Source organism: Chinchilla lanigera, unplaced genomic scaffold, assembly GCF_000276665.1.
Source record: "Chinchilla lanigera isolate Chin_1 unplaced genomic scaffold, ChiLan1.0 scaffold00069, whole genome shotgun sequence".
Lineage (NCBI taxonomy): Eukaryota > Metazoa > Chordata > Mammalia > Rodentia > Chinchillidae > Chinchilla > Chinchilla lanigera.
In genome coordinates, this window is record NW_004955470.1 from 4985119 (window position 1) to 4998336 (window position 13218).

The window sequence follows — 13218 nt, forward strand, 5'->3', positions numbered from 1 at the left end:
AAGCATTTTGTTAGTGTTTACAAATGTTGTTGTTGTTTTGTTTATGAAGTTTGATAAGTTGTCCTTCGAAGTGCTTTTACCATTCTTGAATGTTGTCAGAAGAATAGGACAGCCCTCTACAGTCGTCCCCACCCCTACCCCCGCAATGTGTATTTCACTAGAAGAATGGCTAGACCACCTTTGGAAAACTAATTTAGGTGAAGATAGCTATATTCAGCATTGACTCAATTATTAGAGTTTGACCCTTTTACCATGTACATTCCTCTTTCATAGTTCATACCATTTGCCACTTGCGTTGTTAGTGAGTTTTTGTTGATTCATACTAGCATTACTGTAAAATGCAAGGTTTAATGCCATTGGTACTTAGTCAGTTTTACCATTCTCATTGCTACTTTCTCTCTTTTTTTTTTTTTTGGTCTTTTTGAGGCAGGGTCTCGCTATGCAGTTCAGGCTTGAGCTTGGCCTTGAGCTCATTTTGTAGACCAGGCTAGCCTCTAACTCCAATGATCCTCCTGCCTCAGCCTCCCGAGGAGTGCTGGGATTACAGGCGTGCACCACCACACCCGGCTTTTTTGTTTGTTTTTGCAACAGGGTTTCACTGTGTAGTTCAGGCTGGCCTTGAACTCACTCTGTAGCCCCAGGCTGGCCTTAATCTTGCAGCCTTCCTCCTACCTCAGCCTCAGTACTGGGATTACAAATGTGCGCCACATGCCCGACTCTCACTGTTACTTTTTGACTTGTCTACCACGGTGTGTGCCCGTGCACGTGCGCACGCACTTCCATGTGCACACAAGGGTTCAAATGTGGGGCCTCGCACACTAGGCAGATGCTGTACCACTGAGTTACATCCCCAGCCCTTATTCACCTTTTACAGTTGGCAAACCAATGAGTCTTCCCCTTTAGAATTTCTTTGGCTCCCCTGCCAGACCATGGCCCTCACTGCTGAGGTGCCCACGCTGGAAGCCCCTAGGTGCCCCCAGTGGGAGCAGTAGGCCCCCACTACCAGAGAAACTGAGTCTTCCTGAGGGCCAAGTGACCAGCTCTTGATCTCCAGTTCTAAGGCCAGCCCTCCAGGGTGGCTCCTCAGCTGGCCTTGCTCTGACAGCCCACAGCACTGCCAGGACTGCGGGGCCTGGGGTTGTCTTCTGTAGGAAGGAGCCCGGGCACCAGACATCGGGGCTCAGTGGAGCGTGTGGGGCCCTCTCTGTTCTTACACACTTGGTTTTCAACCACAGCTCTAGTGGCCGGTACAGCTATAGCCTCATCTGTGACACCGAAAGCCTCGCTCAGCGGGGCCTGGCGTCTCCTCCAGAGGCCTGTGCTTTGTGAGCCGTACGTGGGGCCCACATTCCCACTTCCTCGTTTCCCCTGCACCACACCCCCTTGGCTGCCTGCGAGGCTCTTCAAGGCAGGCCCACATTGCCGTACCATGTCACTCCTGGAGGGGAAGGGGCTATACATTTTTTCTCTGTCATTCTCTGGAGTTTGAGCAAAACTTATTTTTGACCGAAAGTTGGATTGCAGTGAGTAGCAGTAAACATGGAGTAGCTTTTGGCTCCCCACCTTCTAGCGTCACATTCTCGGGAGCACATGGTGGTCAGCTCATCAAGTCTGCCCTTTTCTGTCTTTAGATGATGGATTTGGACATGAGTGTGTGAAGAAACACCACGTGGCCTGAGCACGAACATGTCCAGTAAGTCGCTTGGTAAATTAAAGCACAAGCAGAAGCCGGGGTCCTTCAGGCAGAGAGGGTAGACACCCTTGGGAAGCTGGGGTGTCCCTGATATAGGGAGATCTTCCAGAGGGTGTTTTCAAGCAGGCTTATGGCATAGCGTAATTGTCTTAAGTTAGAAAGGTCGGCTCTTCTAGAGCCACCAGGACTTCCAGCACATGGGCTTAGACAAAACCTACAACTCCCGTCTTGCTGCGTAACTTGTTTCCGAGAGCAGAATGTGGGCTCCAGGGTGGCCTCTGCTGACTCAGCCCCAAGCCTTCCCCTTCCGTTAGGTGAAAGAGCCCGAGACCATGGCACACAAGGAGTCTGCGTGGCTCCGGGAAGGAGAAAGCAAGCTAGAGACATGTGAGGGCTTTGTCCCCGCCGTGTCTGCCACACGGGCGTAGTGTCTGCATGGGAGACCTGCCCACCAGCTCTGTCCTGTTGGAGGTTGTGGCGAACTGATTTAAGCTCATAGAGATTCTCAGACCTGCCGACAGAAAAACATAGTACAGCACAGTAATAATCTCCAGAGTCGTGTTTTATGATTGCGTTGAGACCACCATGCAGCGTGACGCAGTTGTGTGACGAGGAGGTAGCTTCTCTGTGGGCGCACGTGCACTGTGTGTTAGGGGAAGGAGCGACTAGAAGAGGCTGAGAGCAGCAGACGTTCCAGCTCCAGTCCTCACTGCAACTGTCTTCTGGCATCTTTGCTCCACTTTCTCAGGGCTACTGCCACCCTAGGACGCTAGGGCGTGGTGACACTGCTTCCCGGGGAATCAGGCGTGGTCTGACCCAGGAACAAGAAGCACATCCTCACCAATGACATCATGACAGCAAGAGAGCACAGCCCTCGCCATGGTGCCAGGGCCCGTGCCATGCAGCGGGCTTCCACCATCGACGTGGCAGCTGACATGCTGGGCCTTTCTCTCGCAGGTGAGCCTCACAGGGCTGGGCCAGTGCTGGCCGGGGAGGCTGCCTCCTGGGTGGGGGAGGATGCCTGGCGCGGCGTCCTGTGTGAAGTAGGCGCTTGGCAGGGGAAGGCAGCCACTTCCTGGGAACCCCTTCTGCTGCCACACGGTCACCTCAGTTTCCCACCTTGCGGGGGCTCCTCCAGGGCTCACCTGCCAGGCGGTGACATGGGAAGGCGCGCAGTGCCATCTGGCATGTACCCAGCCATGGTGAAAGGCCTCCATGGTGTGGGCTCACAGGCCTGTGGTAGAGGGTGGTTTGGTTTTGGGGTCTGAGTATCTTTGGGATCGCCAAGGCAAATATTTAGAAGATGAAGAATTCATCTCCTATAATAGTTTAGGGTTGGGGAGGGAACAAGTAGAGTAGAGGTTTTGGTTTTGGGTTTATTAAATGTAAAAGTAAGGAAAGGTTTTTGAAGGGTGTTCTTTCTGTCATTTGTTTCCTATCCAGGAAATATACAAGATCCAGATGAGCCCATTTTAGAGTTCAGCTTAGGTAGGTATCTTTTTATTATTATTATTATCACTATCATTACCATTATTATTATTTTGTTTTTAAAAAGTCACTTAAGGCTGGGCATGGTATTGCACACCTGTAATCCCAGCACTTGGGAGGCTGAGGCAAGAGGATTCCTGCAGGCCAGAGTGGGCTACAACAGGCCAGCCTGAACTGCATAGCAGAACTCTGTCTCAAAAAGCCTAAAAAAAAAAAAAAAAAGAAGTCCCTTAACTACAGAACAGCAAAACCCTCCCACTGGCATGGATTTCTCTTGAAGAACTTGTTCCTGCTCAGACATTTCTGAGAAGAGGCCGGGAACTTCCTGTGGGCAGGAAGGAACCAGACAGGATTCTGTCTGCTCAGCAGGGGCCTTTCCTCCTGTCCCCATGGGTCCCTGCAGTCCTGCAGTGCCTGGGGATGCCAGGGGACAGGGAGGCAAGCCCACCCAGGCTGCTGCAGAGGTGGTCCATCCCCCTTCTCCCTGGCTGGGAGAGGGCAGGAGTAAAAACTCACTGTGCTCAGATGAGACAATGTACTAGAAATGGATTTGGGTGTGCAGGGTCCTGGGGCAGGGAAGCATGCATTGCTGTGACTTACCCAGGAGGCTGGAAGACTGGATGGCACTAACCGGAGATGCTTCTTCAGAGCCCGCTGCCTCCATGACCTCTCTCCTTTGCTCCCAGCCCTTGGTGGTTGTCATCATGGGTCAGTGGCCTGGCAGCAATGTCCAGGAGGTGATATGGCATAAAAGAGGCCCGTTCTGGGAGTCCGATGACCAGGATTCTAGTTCTGACTGTGCCAAACCAGCTGCGTGGTTTTGCACCTACCACTTGGCCACGCTGAACCAGTTTCCCCATGTGCTCTGGGGAGAGCTGGCTTGAGAAACAAGATGATCAAAGCAATTAAGCTCTCCTACCCCCAAAATGTCTTGAGCAACCACAAAACCCATGGAAGTGTAAGTGCAGCATTGTCAGGTTGATATTAAATGGCAGAAATGTTCCCATTTCAGATTTAGTCTCCTAAACAAGCTCAGAGCGTTTCCAGCCATGGCTGGGGCTGGTCTGCAGCAGGTAGTGAGCGCTGTGGCCATGCTGGGATGCGAGGCCTGGGAAGGCAGCCTGCAGCTGCTGCCTGCCCACCTCGGGACTTCATTGCCTTTTACAAAACACAAAACTGACCCAGGGACAAATACACTCTTATCTTAAATCATCCAAAGCATTAAGACAGATAAGAAGCAGAAACATAGACTCTAAACAGTGAGTTTTAGAACCCGAAAGTGTCACCTTGGAGGAAGGGACAGATGGGGACTAGGGAACAGGAGAGAGAAGCAGCCACCTCCGAGTGTAGTGGGTGGAGGGGATCAAGGCGGAGCATTGTCGCAAAGGCACCGTGACGCTCAGGAGACAGAGCAGGGAAAAGAAGCGATACACAGAAGGCTATATGCTGTGTGATCTCAGCTGCATGAAACTCAGGAGGCCTGAGCTGTAGAGCTAGCAGGCAGGTTAGTGGTTGTTAGACCGGGGTTTGTGGGAAGGGAAGGGGGCTTTCGGGGTGACGGAAACTTTCAGTCTCTGTGGTAGTGGTTGTATGGGTGTAGATGCTTACCAACACTCATGGGATGGTATGTACAGAATAGTTATGTAGTATATACAGATTATACCTTAAAATTGATTAAAAAAATAAAATAGATGAAGACCACCAGACCTATGTAGGAAGCCTATAACATAAGAGAAAAAGAGGCAGAAAAATAGAACTTTGGAAGAGAGATGTAGAAGTAGAGAAAAATGCCAAAGAAACTGTAATTCATATCCCAAAGAGAAGCCCACATATCTGTGTATACAAGAAAAAGATTACATAAGAAGAAAGCAATTAAAGAATAAAGACAGTCTTAGAAATGTTAAATATGACAGATACAATTTAGAAATTCCATGGAATTTAGAAATTATTCAAGGAATTCTCCTACAAAGTAAAATTTTATTTTTATTTATTTATTTTTTTAAAGTTTATTTTTGGTACCAGGGATCAAACTCAGGACCTTGCACTTGCCAGGCAGGCCCTTATGCCACTGAGCTATATCCCTCTGGCCCAAAGTAAAATTTTAAAAGCAAACTAGAAAATGGAAAAGAAATGGAAATGGACAATTAGAGAGTCAATCCGGGAGGCCAAATATTTAAAAGAGAAAATAAAAAAGAATGCAGGGAGGAAATTACCAAGGAATAATACAAGAAATCTCTCAGAACTGAAGAAGGTGTTTTTAGGTTAAAAATGTCTTCCAGGGCTCAGCATAACGATCAAAAAAGACCTAGAACCGTCACCTGCACATGACGGTGAAGTTTCAGAAAAGGACATAAAACGAACTGCAGAAACTCCTGGAGGAGGAGCAGGTGCTCTCCAAGAAGCAGGAATGAAACTGGTGTGGGACTTGTCAGTGACCCTGAGAACTTTGGGAGGCAGAGAGGCAACACCTTCAGTTATATTTTCAGCCTGCAGTCTTCTGTGCCAGCAGACTACCAAGAGAGTGTGAGGGTGGAACGAACTGGTTGGGCTCTACAGAGTCTCGAATTCACTTCCCTGTATGCTTTTTTTGGAATTATGGAGGATGGGCTCCACCCAAAAGAAGGAATAAATTGAGAAAAAAGATGAGATGGTATCCAGGAAACAGAGTTCACACTAGAGAGAGGTGAAAGAAATCCCATGAGGCTCTCGGTGAGTAGTGTGTGCTTCGCTTTAACTGTGCAGAATGCGAATTTAGCAAAAAGCTGAGCTGAAGTGATTGAGGATCCAGAGGATGAGAGCGATGACATTAAATTAAAAACCCTCATCCCTGTAACAGAAATCAAAACATTTCTGAATCTGGGAGAGCAAAAGCAGTCATGTTAATTAGACTTTGGACGATGAAACCACTTAAGGTGAGAATGATTTTGTGAACTGGATTTTACCACAGTTGCTTTTTAAAAACTGTTAGCAAGGAGTAGAATGATTGAGTGGGCAAATATATTGACTTCTAAAAGAAAAATACAGAAATTTAAAAATTAAAAAATTAGGCTGTTATAGCTTTTCCCCATGATCTCACCCCCTCCCCTTTCTTCAGGGTGTTCTTTCAGCTTGCCTTCTCTTACTCGGCCCAAGCTCACTCTGCAGGGCTAGTTTCTCTCTCACTCTTTACTTTTTCAAATAAACTTTGCCACTGCAAAAAAAGTATTCATGTGTATGTAACCCCAGCCATAGTGGCACATGCCTATAACCCCAGAACTTGGGAGGCTGAGGCAGGAGGATTGCCTAGATTTGAGGCCAGCCTGGGCTATGCAGTGAGTTCAAGGCCAACCTGAACCATATAGCAAGACCCTGTCTCCAAAAGCAAGCAAGCAAACTTACATTACATTTCTGATTTTTATAAAACCTTAAATACAAGAAGTGTTAGAAGAAGAGAATTCTCTATTGAGACAGATCATCAGTTGGAAATTTTGGTGTACATTTTTATTTTCATTCCCACAGAGTGCTGTATGGAAATTTTTAATAACTTTGATGATAGAGGTGCAGCTGCCTGAGGTACCCTAACAGTTGAAGCAAAAAAGCTGACCAAAAAACCCCAAAAACGAACCCTAAAAGGGAAAGCTGGGGAATGAAATGTCCACAGTGAGTGTTAAGGAGCTCTGACCTATTCCTAGCAGCCAGAGCATGTGTAGCTCGGTGCGCGCTCAGGAGAGACCTGAGAAGGCTGTAAGCAGTCACCTAGAGGCTCTGTGCAAGCAGGAAGTGAGGACAGGCAGTTTTAAATGGCCTGCCTGAGCCCTGAAGATGTGCTCCAGTGTACACACAGAGAACCTCAGCAGAAGCCACATCAGAGGTCTGTGGTTCCTGGTGGTTAAGGAAACCTCGGTCCAGCTTTATCTGACCGCCAAGCTAATCAGGCATTCACTTCAGTGGCCACATGTGACACAGAGTATTACTTTACACAGTAGGAAGAGGAGAGTCATTGATGAACAGGCAGCAACAGCAATAACAAGCAGGAACAACAAACCCTGAGGGGGCAGAAACCTGATTTCTAGAGTTACTGTCGTGTATAATTTTAAATATTGGGATTTCAAACAAAGAAATGAAGTGTGCAAAACAGCCAAGAAAATATGCCTCATACACAGGGAAATTTTAAAACAAAACTCCATAGTCAATAGAATCTGTCTGTGATGAGGCATAGATGTTTGACGTACTAGACAAAGATTGAAAGCACACTATTGCAAATATGTTCAGAGAACTAGGGGAAGCCATATCTAGAGAATTAAATGAAAGTATTGGAACAGTGTCTCGCCAAATAGAGTATCAGTGAAAAGATAGATACCATGAAGAATGACACATTCTGGAGTTCAAAAGTACAGTAACTTAATTGAAAAATTCATTAAGAGTGGCTTAGCTTTAGGCAGAAAAAGGAAGAATCAGCAAATATGCAAGACAGGACAATTGGGATGATTGACCTGAGGGGTCAAAAGATGAAGGGGAAAAAAATTACCTGCTTCTAAATGAGGGGGGAAAGCCCCACAAAGTTAGAATCTTACCATCAAGAACAGCTAGAAAAAAGGAGCAAAGTCTGTGACCTAACTGTCAGTTCTCCAGAGTCTGTGACCTAGGTGTCCAGGTGTCCAGAGAATTAATAGGACGGGGGATTGGTGACGGAGGCTCCCAGCAGCTCCTGAGAGCCAGGCCCCGCAGACAGAGGCTGAACCGGGGTTTCCACAGCCCCTTCACACTGGGATCCCCAAGGAGAAGGGTGGCCCGCAGAACACACTGCACTTTTTCAAACAAAGGGAACCAGAAACAGATGTGCACAGGCACCACGGGCCGCTCAGTGCCTGAGAGGAAGTGAAGGTACCCGAAGGTGCCAGGCAGAAGCAGTTGCTGCGCTTCTCCAGGAAAAATGGCATCTGCCTGGGCCTCAGATCATTTTTACAATTTTAAAAATATGATATTCAGCATAAATTTATGAATTCTCAGAAACATGGCAAGAGACCACAAACAAATAATAAACAGTAGAAACAGATCCATAGAAGCTCCCGACACAGAGCTAAGACACACAGATGTTAAAAGAACTGTGTTGATTCTGTTTTTGAGTTTGGACAGCTGTCACATAGTGTCATGGACTGGGTGGCTTCAACACAGCAACTTCCGTTGCACAGTTCTGGAGGCTGGAAGTCCAAGGTCGAGATGCCAGCAGATGTCTCCCACCAACAGCACCACCTGCGAACATGGTCCCATTGCCTTGGGAATCAAGATTGTAACGTGTAAATGTGGCCCCCCGTAGGCACTCAGCCCATAATGTTGTGTTGAAGTAGAGTGAAGACACTGTTGAATGCCTCATCCGAGAGTTAGAAAACCACAGAAGAACCAAGTGAACATTATAGAATTAAAAACTAAAATACCTACTTTAAAAAATCTTTGGGTAGATATAAAAAGCAGCTTTGATGCATTTGAAAAGAAAATTGATGATTTTAGATATAGGTCAAGAAGAACACTTCCAAATGCAGCCAGAGATATAAAAATAATAGAAAAAATAAAACAGAAGCAAATATATTTTTTAAAAAACCAGTGAGAATATGTAGCACACATTTGTGTCTCAGAAGACATATAAAGAGAGAAGGGCTAGAAGCAGTATTTATAGCTGGACATTTCTCTTAAGGTAATAAAATATACCAAGGCACAGAATACATGAAAATATCCCTGGATACATCAGAGTAAAACCCTTGGAAACCAGACTCAATGGGAAAATCATAGGAGCTGCCAGAAAATGCGTGTATGTGCACACACGCATGCACGCACACACAGTGTTCAAAGTAGCAGTAATTACACTGACAGCTGACTTCATAGGAGAAAAATAGAAACCCAGAGACAGTATATTTAAAGGTCTTAGAGAAAATAACTACCTAGAGAAAATATCCCTTAAGACTTGGGGCCCCATAGAGATGTTTTTCAAACCATAAAAGCCAAAGAACATGTCGCAGCAGACTTCAGTATAAATAATGCTGAGGGGTGTTACTCGGTAGAAGGCAGAGGATTCCAGGTGGACGTTCACAGATGTAGTAATGATTGAAAACCCCAAAACACGAGGCAAGGGGTCTGGAGGAAAGATGGAGGCATCGCTAAGGTGGTGACTGTAAAACTGGACCAACACACACGCACAGGTGTGTGTGCTAAGAAAAGGGATAGCTGGTGGGGTAGTATTAACGGCAGGAGAAGTGTAGTTAGAACTAAAAAGAGCAGTATGGCCTATGCAGTGTTAGATCACTGCAGCTCGTTCCGAAGGACAGCAAGCACCAGCAGCTCATTCCAAGCGAACGTGATGAACAAACCCTTTCGGCTCAACTCACCTCGTGCATAACAAGGCATTCCTCTCACCTGCCCTACCAGACGTATTCCTACTGCCCTTCCTTCGTGTTTGCCTAATTTTCTTTTCTCCCACCTCCCATCTTTTTTTGTATCTTGTGTCTTCCTTCCATCCTATCCCTCCTTTCCTTGATTTTCCTGTGCACTTACCTTGAGTGTTGCGGGCATGAGAACATATTTTTAAATTTGGGCTGGTAATATATTTTTAATTATGATAGACTTACATTCTGTAGTGTGCAGTTTTAGCCTTTTTACATGTACCGTTGAGTGGCAGTAAGTGTACTGACATTGTCAGGCCGTGCAGCCACCATCCATCTCTAGAATTTTTTTCATCTCAAAAGACTAAGTTAATACATTTTAATGTTTTCTATTCTGAATTTTAAAGGTGGCACAACTGACCTTTTATATTTCTAGATGAACCTAGTTTTTTTTCTTTTTTTTTACTTGTGTTGAGCTTTGGTTTGCCATATAGTTTATCATTTCCAAGATATACCCTTTTTTACATTTTAATATCTTGTTAATGAGAAGTACCTGGCTGTCACTAACATATCATAGTTTAATGACAGTTGGGTTTGTTTTCCTTTCATAGGGAATTTTATATCTGAGAATTTGTTAGACTTAGTGAAATATGATAATTTTTCCTCTGGGTCATTTCCATGATGGAATTAACTGAGACTTGTAATCGATTTCAAAATGCTTAGTATGACACATTTTTCTAACTGAAATGGTTCTATTAGATATTTTTTCTAAAAAGTAACATATTTAATCTTGCATTTGATATGAGTGTTTAAGGAGAATAAGTGAGCAGTGACTTTTAAAAGAATGCTTTATATTGCCATAGAATTTGAGTTCTATCCAGCAGCCACCCCTCCCACACCAAGCACACGCAGCACCGGAAGCTTACGGTTAGCTGCAGGGTCAGGGTGCAGGCTTGCAGGGCTGCAGCTTGTGCTCCATGGGCTCTGTGGCCCCTTGGCTGGCTGGCTGGGACTGTTAGTTGCTGAGGCCCACCTGTAGGCACACGTGCGACCCCACGCAAGGCTGTGGGCCCTGTGTCCAGGTAGCGGATGCAGAAACTGCCTCCAGCATAGCTGACCGTTGCAGTAAAGGCCTGTTGCCTTGTGTGTGGGAGCAGGAAAGAAGAAGGAAAAGGATTTCTAAATTTTCAAGTTTCAAAAATTTAAAAAATCAGCTCCCTCTGACAGCTGACAACAACCATCTTATTTTGTCACTTTATGCTTTCTCTCGGCTTGCTTGTAACTAACTTAGAGCCTGGCTTTAGAGGATTCATTTCTCTCCTCTCTTGATTCCGTAGCTTGCAGTGAGCTGCATACCCCGTCACTAGATCGGAAACCAAATAGTTTTGTAGCAGTGAGTGTCACCACCCCTCCTCAGGCCTTCTGGACAAAGCACGCGCAGACGGAGATCATCGAGGTGGGTGCCGCTGTCCCGCCCCTCCTAGGGCCCCGGGACACTCACATGGTGCTTGTGGACCTGGCGGGAAGGTTGCTTAGTTCCCGAGTGCCCACAGCTGTTGTTCATAGCTGCTGTATTTATGGGAGTTGTTGCGGGTTTCAGTACTCAGTTGTGAGTTGTCATTTTCCATCATTCTTACTTGTGTGTGATGTTTACATTTGCCACATCCTTTACTATTACTGATTAATATTGGATGGCGGTCTCTGACAGTGATGCTAAGGTTGGTCCCATTTGGAGAGGTAAGAACTAATTCTTCCTTCCACTTCCAGCTGGCTGCTAGTTGTAGAGAACTGTGCTCAATGGCCAGAGTTTGGAAGAGTTAACTACTAAGCAATCCTTGCTGGGCGTAGCCCTATTTCTGTTGGCTTGTTTTTTTTTTACATCCTTTTGAGTTTTGTGTTATATGTTTGCTCTTTAAGTTAATTGAATGAATTAATTAGTAGAATTTTACAGAATCCTTTTAGATAGTGAGAACATTATGTAAATTATAACCTGAAGTGTTTAGGAGTTGTAGGAGTTGCTAGTATGAAATTCTACAGGGTTATATTTGTAATATGAACTATCAAACTGCACTTATATTATTTTTATGTTTTTACATAAAAACATAATGAGGCATAATTTTACATAGAAACAGCCTCTCAAAGTGGTTTTACAGACAGGCCCCTTAGAAACTCGCTTCCAGGTTCCGGTTGGGCATCATGTGCCCTGCGCATTTTTCAAGCGCTGCCTGCACCTCAGGCACGGTGCTAGATGACACGAGGCTGCAGGCGCCCAGGCTGCCCAGCAGGCGCTGAGGGCTGGATCTGCAGCCACAGAGAGGACAGGCCGGCCGGCCGGGCACCGCAGCAGGCACAGGCTGGCCAGGAGCACCTGGGCGGAGGCAGCCAACCATGGCCTGAGAGAAAGCACGTGATCTGCTGGGCTTTGAGGGCAGGGCTAAGCTGCCAGGAAATAACCACCTGTGATCTGGAAACTAGCAGCTGCTCCTAAGAAGAATAGCTTTAAAAAGCCAGACTTCAATTATTCCAAATATAGGAGTCCAGAAATAATAATGTAAGCCGTTCACTTCCTCTTTTGCCTGCCTGTCGGTATGTCTTAAAGGACAGCCCACAGTAGCAGGTCCCAAGGTGGGAATGTGCCGAAGTGGGAACGCTGGGAATGCATGCAGACACTGAACCGGTTTCACCTTTAGAAAAGTCTTCCTCCCAAATATGTGGGATGTGAAACCCTTAGAAATGAGCCCCAGGCCGGCTTGTGCAATGGGCCTGATTGTTGTGTCTGGATCTCTAATGGTCTGCGTCAGACTACATTTTCCTCTTTTGGAAAAGCAGTTTTTTGGGTTGTGTCATCCTTTAAATGCCATTAGCATATGTGTTGATCCAAGTCAGTAAAAATGTTCATTTCTCATTGTGAAAATGTTTGTTTTTAAAAAACAATTTTTTTTTTCCTGTTCTAGGGAACCAACAATCCTATCTTCCTAAGCAGTATTGCCTTCTTTCAGGACTCTCTTATCAATCAGATGACACAAATCAAACTATCTGTGTATGATGTCAAAGATAGATCTCAGGGAACAGTTAAGTAACAGATTGTGGTTCCTGGGTTTTGTTTCATTTTTACAAAATCATTCCACCCAAACCTGATTTCATTCTAGCTCACAAATTAACTGGTGTTTAAACTTGTATTTGTCTTTGGGAGCTTCTTTCTGAGCCTCTGTCTTGGGTTCCTGCGGTGGGATGAGGTATGTTGTGGGTACCAGAGGCCAGACTAGCACACTCATGCTCTCTCCTGTCCTCCTCCTCCTCCTCCTCAGATGTATTTACTGGGCTCTGGAACATTCGTTGTCAAAGATCTGCTCCAGGACAGGCATCATAGGTTGCATCTAACACTAAGGTTGGTACTTAATCGTGTTCCTTTGAAGGGGTCTGGAGTTGTGAGATCCAGGGGCAGAGTGGGAAGGGGCCATTTTCTGTTCTGAGAGAAAACCTGGCCTCTGAGGAGGGAGGGTGTCCATAAAGTGATGCAGTGTGAACCCCTCCACCCATCAGGCCAAAAGTGTGTGCTGCCCGTAGGAAGAACGGGCCCAGCTGTGCTCAGACCTAAAGGAGGTCTGTGTGTATATATACGTATAAGTGTTATCTGTGATTTTAAGCGTAGTTGTCTGCTCTCTGTCCTCTCAGTAGACTGCA

At 45.9% G+C, this 13218-nt stretch overlaps 1 protein-coding gene across 13 annotated transcripts in view; it reads left to right on the top strand.

Annotated features, from left to right (window-relative positions):
- The window catches only part of Inpp4a (inositol polyphosphate-4-phosphatase, type I, 107kDa), a 109586-nt gene that overhangs the window by 54551 nt on the left and 41817 nt on the right, over positions 1–13218 (top strand). For 12 of the 13 annotated variants that reach the window (XM_013522726.1, XM_013522727.1, XM_013522723.1 and 9 more), the window contains exons 2-7: positions 1632–1693; positions 2442–2650; positions 3137–3181; positions 10872–10990; positions 12489–12605; positions 12843–12922. In XM_013522726.1, coding sequence (XP_013378180.1) covers positions 2545–2650; positions 3137–3181; positions 10872–10990; positions 12489–12605; positions 12843–12922 — 467 coding nt within the window. In that variant the 5' untranslated portion in view covers positions 1632–1693; positions 2442–2544. Of the gene's footprint in view, positions 1–1631; positions 1694–2441; positions 2651–3136; positions 3182–5293; positions 5891–10871; positions 10991–12488; positions 12606–12842; positions 12923–13218 lie in introns of those variants that run through there. The other variant, XM_013522732.1, reaches the window with a different exon arrangement.